We start from the raw sequence: 8,707 nt of genomic DNA on the forward strand, positions 1-8,707 counted from the left end.
TTTTCCTTCTGCTGATCACAGACTGCTGCACTCAGTGCGCACGGACAGGAGAGACATCCTGGTGCAGGAGCGGGCAACGGCAACCTCCGGCACATGACACCAAATCCTTGCTGCACTAGCTCACCTGGTAAGCTTTGTCACAGATGTCACAGCTAAAGGGCTTTCCTCCGACGTGGGTCACCATGTGGCGCTCCAGGAGCGACGGGGCGCTGAAGACTTTAGAGCAGGTAGGGCAGGGGTGGTACTCCCGGGAGTGGGCTTCGTGGACATGCTTGCGGTGCTCCTGCAGGGTGGCAAAGCTCATCCGGCACTTCTTGCAGTCATAGGGATCTTCGATGTCTGCCACCCAGAAACACAACAAGAACCACAGGGGACAAAGAAATCAAGGAAAAAAGAAAAGAATTAAGAGGAGAATTCACAGAGGGAGGAAAGAAAAGGGAAATAAAAGCTTGTTACTTCCCAGATGGAAACTAGCACTGGAGTTTTGGCTTTGCATACAGATGTTGCTGTTTCTGCTCACCTACAGCTTCTTGTGGTAGGTTCCCAGCAGCTGGCAGAAGCCAGCCCTGCCATTTTCTTTGGGATAACCCTACCCACAGCATCAAATCACGACAGAGTCTTGCTTTTCTTGGGAGAGAAAAACCCCACCATGAGACACCGAGCCAGCTTGCAGGCACCAGTAACACCTGCACAAGCCTCTGCTGGCACGGATGGGTCTGCCATGACCCCGCAGAAGCCACGTCTTGCAGGCTGGACTGCCCAAGCCAGGGAGGCAATTGGCCACACTCACTGTGGAAGGTCCGGAGGTGGATGGAGAGCCCGTTGGCCTGGCGAAAGCCTTTCCCACACTCCCGGCAGACATATGGCTTGTCCCCCGTGTGAGTCCGGACGTGGCGCGACAGCTCGATGGACTGGGCAAACACGGCATCACAGTACTGGCAGGCGTACATCTTCCCTGCAGTGACACCCAGGGTAAGAGCCTGCACCTAACGGGACAGGAACTCTGTCTGGACTATGCCTAATTTCAAAGGGAGAGGGAAGAGATTGTAAAGTGGACAGCGTTCCTGGGGTAGCCAGAGCATCTCAGCGCAGGGTCAAAAAGGTCCTAGAGGTGCTGGAGAAAACCACACCTGCACAGGGAATATTAAATTACTGAAGACCTCAAGTATCTGGAGGTACTACATGCTGGCATGTCTCATGTTCAAAATTAACTGCCCAGCTGCAACATGCTCATGCCTTGGTAGTGGAAGGGGCTGGATGCAGGGGCAGGAGAAGCACTGGCATGAAAATCTGTGTGAAATTCAGCCAGAGGGAGGGATGGGAGAAAGCAGGTTAACCAGAGGGAGGAGGATGCATTGCAGGAGTCTAGATGTGAGGGGACAGAGTTACTCAGGAGAAAAACAAGGAAGGCAGAGGAAGAGGAAGATCCCCTTAATGGAGAGCAAACTACTAACTGGGTGGCTAATCGGAGGACCTGGAGAAGGGGATGGGGGAAAGGCAGAGTAGGGAACTGCAGGCAAAACCATGCCGGTGAAGGAGATCTGGGAGCAGCCTGCTGCCCAGGGCTCCCCCGAAGGGTGGGGAAGCAGCCAGGAGGCAGATGGAGGAACAGGGCAGGAAGGGGTGGATGGAGCAAGCCAAGCCCGTGGCCGGGCTCCCGCAGGGAAGGCTCACCCTCAGCGTGCTTCTTCTTGGTGTGGTAGGCGAGGGCCGAGGCCTGCATGAAGGTCATCAGGCAATGCTTGCACATGAAGGGCCGGTCCCCCGTGTGCAGCCGCAGGTGGTTCTTCAGCGTGGAGTTGGCCGCGAACTTGGCCCCGCACTCCTCACAGGAGAAGGGCTTCTCATCGAAGTGCTCTGTCAGCTTGTGGTACTGCATCCCTGGGGAGGCAGGCAGGACATCAGGGTGGCATTGGTGGGACCCAGTGCCAGCCCTGCCCAACCCTGCTGCAGAGGCACCACTCCACCAAGCCCAGAGGTCGACCAGCCCGCCTGCGACACCAGGGGTCCACCAGTGTCCTTCGGCCCCAAGGTCCACCAGGGTACCATGAGCTGCTACAGGGAAGGCAAAGAGACTCAACTCCTCTTACTCGTCCTGCTAAACCAGCTGCAGAACTGGAACAGCTTGATTATTTTTGGAAGATTTTAAATTTGCCAGTAGCCCCACTTTTCCTTGATGAGCCATGTGGAAAACCAATTAGGGAAGAACTAATCAGAAAGCGGTTGTGCTCAGTGGGGCAGGAGAAAGAGCTGAGCCGTGTTTTTCACACACAATGCTCACAGAGCTGCAGGGCGGCGGAGGAGGAGAAGATTTCAGACTATTGCTTTATTATATTGTCCAGACTTCTGTCCAAACACCCCTCCTCCCACCAACCCTACCTGAGGCATGAGCAAACTCTCGGCCACAGATGTCACACGCCACGGGGAGCCTCTTCCTCTTCTTCTTGGCCATGCCCACCACCCCGTGGACCTCCAGCTGATGCTTCTCCAGCTCCTTCTTTGTCGATTTGACCTCGCTGCACTCCTTACACTGGATTTGCTTTCCTCTGGCCACTCGACAACGTTTCATGTGCACCTTCAGGCGGCAGTAGAAGTGGAAGGTCTTGTCACAGGCTTTGCAGACAAAACTCTTCTTGGAAGAAGCTTTTTCTTGGGGTTCCTTCGGTTCATTGGCACCGGCACCTCCCGCCTTGTCCTCATCTTTGTCCAGAGCTTCAACTTGGGATTCACTGTTCACCTTCCACTTCCTGATCCCAGGTTTCTCTCCACTTCCCTCAGTCAAGAGACCTGTGGAAATAGCAATTCCTGTTTCGGTGGTGAACAGCGGGACTGGGCACCAGCCCCTCAGCCTCCGATCTCCTGAATACTCCTACACAGACAATTGTCCCTGCACAGCAAGAACAGACACACATCGGACACTCTGTCTCATCATAACAGTGGCACATGGCTCTGCCCAAAAGTGGCTGTGGCCATGCATGGTACAATGCATAAAAGAGTGGTCCTTGAGTTTCTCCACCCACACATACCAGGGGCTGGATTAGATGGCAAGAGCCAGGGCCAGGTTTTCCAAAGAGCTTCCTCCTCAAACAGGAACAACTGTTGCTTCCAAGCATCTGCCTCCTGCTCAGACACGTGAAGTTACAGCCGTGCTTAAATGTTTGAAGATCTGAGCCTCAGGTATGATAGTAAGTCTGCTATTGAGAGTTGATATCCAGCCATTAATTACAAGAAATCTCAGGAACACTTCCGAAACGCAAACTCTTTGAAAGGGAACAGATAATCTTGCTATGACCCTTTTGAGTCTTCTGGTTAGGGCCCTGAGGTATTTTAAATCACTCATTACATTCACTTCTTACAAAGTCTAATGCTTTTCTGAGTCCCTGTAACACCATCATCTCAAAAAGCACAAGATGGAAAATTCACCTAGGATCTCAATCTACAGAAAAGACCCACAGGGAATGCACGTATGGAAGAAATCAAAACACAAACAGATATATTTGGCTTCTTTGCTATAATGAAAACCACGCAACTGTGTGGCCATGGAAACCAGTGCAGACTTCTCCTTTTGCTAATGCACAGGAAATTCAGCCTGTGCTTGCAAAACTTCATTTCTGCCTTTCTCGCTATGGGAAGAGCTCAGCAAAGCATCCTCCCTGCACAGCACTACTGCCCTGGATTTCCAACCAGCTAGAAACCAGATGACATATTCCAACAGACTTGGAAATCCTAAGATGTCAGGTGGTAACCCTCTGACCTGTGAACACATCAAGGGAGAAAAACGGACTGGAAGACTCGTTTCCAGTTTGTCCTGCTCTGTCAAGAAAGCAATACACACCTTTCACCTTTAAGGTCTCTTCCCACATCCCTACAATCAACATTGTCAGTTTTTCTGATCCAAGTGAAGAAGTACCTTTAAACCTCCCAGAAATGTTGAATGTCAAAAAGAGTCATCTTGCTGGGCAGGATGAATGTGGATGAAGATACGAGCACTAAGGAAACCAGGACTGGAAATGTCTAGAAGAAGTGCCATGGCAGCAGGGGTGTAACTTGAGTCAGATGAAGCGAAGAGGAGTTTTGCCATGGACCCCAGTGTGCCAAGAGCTGGCTCATGGTCCTCCTGCTCTTATGCCTGTGAAAATGTTGTTCAAGATTACAGACAACAGCACAAGACTGTAATGGTATAAAGGCAGAGGGAGCTCTCAACTCCAGTCCACCTTCATGGGGAAAGGCATAAAGGGGCTCCAGAAAAAAGCTCTCCATCTTCAGGGGGATGCTACTACTCCCGGAGAACAGTTTTGAAAGAAAGGTGAAGCAGATCACGTGAAATCAATGGCTAGGTACCTGCACCCTGTAGTCCCATGCCAGTGTAATATATACATCCTGGATGGCAGGAGGAACCTTGCCTGATGGTGGAATACACCCTCAAAAGGCTTTCAAAGTCTGGCTACCATGAGACAGGAGAATGGGAGACATGCTAAACTGCATGATGCAAAGCTGATGTGACACTAAGGTCAGGTGTCAGGTTGCTGAACGTGCAGGTTTCTTTAACGGCATCAAGTACCAGGGGCTGGCTGCTGCCTGAACAGAAGAGGGGACATGTGGCAATGCCACATCAGGGCAGCAATTCCTTTCCACTTGGCAGCCAGGATGTCTCCCAGAACCCCTCCTATGGGTGAAGACAACATTCCATACCTCGTTAGAGCAGTGTCGAGCAACAGACATTACCCAGTCAGCTTCCATCCTTGGAGATTCAGGAAGCTGGGAGGTGAGCCCGAGTGCTCTCGTGAGAAATAAGACCAGACTGAAGAAATGATTGCACATCAAGTTTGAGGGGCAGGAACTCAGCATGCTTGGCCATGCCCCTGGCTGAGCCTCCTGGGAGCAGACAGAGTCCGAGGGTAAACGTACACCAGAAAGGTCCCAGACATAAATTCCCGACTGCGGGGTCCTCTGGGACTCTGGACTTTGCATCACTTTCCATTCTCTGGTGGCAAAGACATTCAGCACTGGAAGAAAAACGCTGCTGTTAATTATGGCGTATTTCATACTGAGTTCTCTTTTGCAAGTGGTCTGCTGAGTCTGTAATCCTGGTGGCTGCTCTACCCTCCCTGCAATTCATGATAGTTATTAGACTCCAGAAGTAGAAAATCTCTTGGTGTGTGAACATCCCGTCTCCCACTTCTTCAGCTTAAGCTGGAAGAAAATTTCACCTACCCCTTTGCATCTTGAAGGTCATTCCGATGGCTGCTGACACACATGGTGGCTTCTAACGCAGAATCTCTATAGGGGAGAACAGCATTTTGCTCGCAGACCCTGCAGTTTAACAATTCCAGGGGCTGACTCAGGCCTAAGTTAGATGCTAACTGTCTTTTTTTAAACACAAGACTATTCAGAGGAAAACCCTTTTTGCTGGAGTTCTTGACACATTTCTGAGATCTGAAAGCGAGGCATATCTTGACAAACATGATCTCCCAAGAAGTGACTGTACAGAGACCTGGAAAGCAGCTGGCTAGAGAGAAGGTTATGGAGTTGGCTGGAAGAGGCAAACCTTGTCCTTGCAAGCGCCAGCTGCCAACAGTGAAAGTGCTCTGACTACAGAAGGGACCCAAGGAGAAGCCACAGATTTCGTATTGTACCTCCACCAAAGAAACCAACCCAATACTTTGATGATGCTGAGTGTGGCTGGGGATGGATGCAGACAGTTTCCTCCACAGGGATGCCTGGTGCCTTCCAAGTGCTTCAGCTCACCTAAATTAAGTATCAGAGTTCTGCTGGGGTTTTTTTTTGCGGTATTGATGTAAAAACTGTTGCTTTCAAATGGAAATGCAAACTGTACACATCTCCATGCGGCACGTACGTTCTTCAGAAATGTAAGATCTCCTCTGTTTCAAGTGGAAGCTCACATCCCTCAAACATGAGGCCCACAGTTATCGTTCATATCTCATGCCAAGAGCCACATGGCTATTAATCCATAAAGCCACCTGCAACATTTAGGGGTGGTAAGCAGTGATATCAGAGCTGACGAGACTGGCCTAGAAATTAAGATACAGAAGTTCCATGTAAAGATCCATAGGATGGCAAAAAGGGGCTGGTAACTGGCAATCCTCCTCTGGACACTTCCTACAGAATACATGGTTTTGCCAAGTAAATACCATTTTTCCAGGGCTCTTGTTTTTGATGTTGCTTCTTGCTTGATTTCATCTCAACCCTGACTTGAAGCCCTGCAAAGGCACTTAGTAACAGCAGTCTGCTCTCTTTGATATTGGTGCCAGAGAAGCAGGCAGCTGCCAGAGCCATCTAGCTGACTCCCAAAGTCCCTCGCTGGTAAGCACTGCAAGGTGTCCAGGAGCTAAGGTGGGCTGCACGTTCACAAGCATGTGCAATTTTTGTTGGCTTACCTCCTTCTAGAGTCACCAGGGCATCAGCCCTGGCACATCCCACAGTCAGACAGGGTCAAGGGGAGTGGGGCAAGTGCCTGCAGCATCAGAAGGAGACAGAGAAGGAATGGCAGATAAGAAGGAATTGCCTTTTCTCTGGAAATCCTCATCAGAGCCATGACCGGGTGAAAAAGCCAACTGGATTGGTGGCAGCTCTTGTCAGAGTTAGAAGAGAGGACCTAGATCTGAACTGGGCATGAATAGTGGATCTACAGTCTAGTACATCTCTCAGGGAGACCACTAAGGCCACTGAGTCAAGAAAGAGGAGCAGAGCATGTGCTATCATCCTCTGAGCCCTACGGCTACAGCAGTAATCCAGGTCCTCGGTTTCTTCTACACACACATTGCCCCTGTCACCCAGTCCCATCTACCACCCCAACAACATTTCCCCGTTGCTCAAGAACACAGGCAAGCTAACAAACCTAGGGTGCACAGAGTGACCTAGGAGCAGGTCACTCTCTGCCCCTTCCCAGCACACGGGGAACATTGGCTTCGTCTCTCACTGTCAAACACAAAATGATGGCGAGTGTCAAAGCCACAAGGCTTGTGTTCATTCATAAAGACTGATCATGGCCCTGACCCAAATTTTCAGACAAAGCAATTTCTGTCTTCTGCCCCTAAAAAAAGATGAGACATTAATAACAAGCTGCTTACTCTAACTACCTAGCAATCTGCTGGTATTTCCACACTGTGCTGGAAGCTAAGTAGCTCTGGCACCATGAGTAAATAGGGATGGATTGAGCTGAATGAGCACCTGTGGTTGGATAAAAATCACGCTGTGTACATCCCAGTGGACTCTGCAGCCCAAAGAATCTGAATGTGCTGGGAAACACGATGCCATAAAAATGTATGTGAGCAAACAGAATAAGCAAGTCACATTTGCATCCCTTTCAAGAGAATGCAAAGCTGCAGTTAGCTCCTGGCCCTCTGTTATCTTTTTCATTAAAGCACCAAATTCTGTTAGGCATTCTTCCTTCAAATGACGGATGCAGAGATATAACTTGGCTCAGCTGGAAAGCATCCCACAGCTCAGGGCAGGGTCTGACACATGGTTATTGCTATGCATTTGTCTCTGGAACTCACCAAACTGCTATCTGCGTATGTTTCATTCATACCTTTGCCAAACTAGTGCAGTATGTAACATTCCCCTACTGCTGTGGGACCCTCCCAGGGGATCATTTGCTCTGTGAAGTGTATACATAGCAAGACCAAATTAAGGCAGTCTAAGAAAATTAACTCAGAAAATAGTCTGGGACTACAGACTGCACCATCACAGTCATCTTTGCACAAGGCAAGTGTGCTCTGATGTGACCTTTCTGCAGTCAGCCTGTGAAGCATCCACACATACACATATAGTGTCAAGGGATTGTAATACAAGTCCAAATTCATACAGATCCAACAGTACAGGAAGAGCCAAAGAAACCCCACAGCTTAAGGACAACAATTCTGAAAAATAAGCCAATATAGATACAAATTACATAACTAAGTTGCTTAAATGCCTCCAGAGCAAGGGCTGGGGTGGAGAAATGCAAACGCAGTTAAGGAATACCAGTATGGGGTCAGTTGGGGTCTCCACAACCCTCATAATGTACAAAACTTTAATATGGTGCATTTTACCAGCAGGAGAAACGCACACTCCAGCGCTTGGATCCAGAGGTCACCCCTGCAAACCCTCCTGCAAGTACAACCCCAACATCAGGCCAGGGGTAGTTCTGTGAAATGACCTCAGGCCGCCAGCACACTGAGGTCCACTACCAAACTGCCCAAGACTCCCATAACCGCGTGTAAAAGATGACAGAAGGATGAAAGCCTGTGCTTTTCTTACCTACATGCCCCAGCTCCTGCATCACTGGCTGCAGGTCTGGGAAGGACTCATGGACATCGCACAGCAGCTGACAGATCTTGATGGCCAGGACAGACTTCTCCTGGGCTGTGCTCAGAGCTGCTTTCAAGGAGGCCTCTGAACTTTCCTTCTGAGCAGAAATACTCACTAGCTGGAGAAGTAAGAAGAAGAAAACATCACATGACCGAGATTTTGGGCTGTGAAAGGTCGGGATGGTCTGGGAGCGAGGGCACATCCTCTTTGTTTCATCTCTACTGCTGGGAACCAGCTTTGAGAAACCAGAAAGGAAATCCCTTTCCATACAGGTCTTTGCCCCTCCACTGACGTATGTGCATGAGCTGAGGGAATTTCAGGATTAAAAAAAAGTTACAACAAATTAAATTCTCAGACTTTCTGTTTTGGTATTAGCTCACTTAAAACCACCTTT

General features: G+C 49.5%; 1 protein-coding gene across 1 annotated transcript in view; it reads right to left on the reverse strand.

Annotated features, from left to right (window-relative positions):
• The window catches only part of ZBTB40 (zinc finger and BTB domain containing 40), a 35,416-nt gene that overhangs the window by 6,178 nt on the left and 20,531 nt on the right, over positions 1-8,707 (reverse strand). The window contains exons 9-13 of the mRNA XM_009334117.1: positions 8,263-8,431; positions 2,380-2,787; positions 1,675-1,881; positions 791-955; positions 125-339 (exon numbers count right to left, since the gene is read on the reverse strand). Coding sequence (XP_009332392.1) covers positions 125-339; positions 791-955; positions 1,675-1,881; positions 2,380-2,787; positions 8,263-8,431 — 1,164 coding nt within the window. The remainder of the gene's footprint in view (positions 1-124; positions 340-790; positions 956-1,674; positions 1,882-2,379; positions 2,788-8,262; positions 8,432-8,707) is intronic.

Source organism: Pygoscelis adeliae, unplaced genomic scaffold (genome assembly GCF_000699105.1).
Source record: "Pygoscelis adeliae isolate BGI_AS28 unplaced genomic scaffold, ASM69910v1 Scaffold291, whole genome shotgun sequence".
In the NCBI taxonomy this organism is placed as follows: domain Eukaryota; kingdom Metazoa; phylum Chordata; class Aves; order Sphenisciformes; family Spheniscidae; genus Pygoscelis; species Pygoscelis adeliae.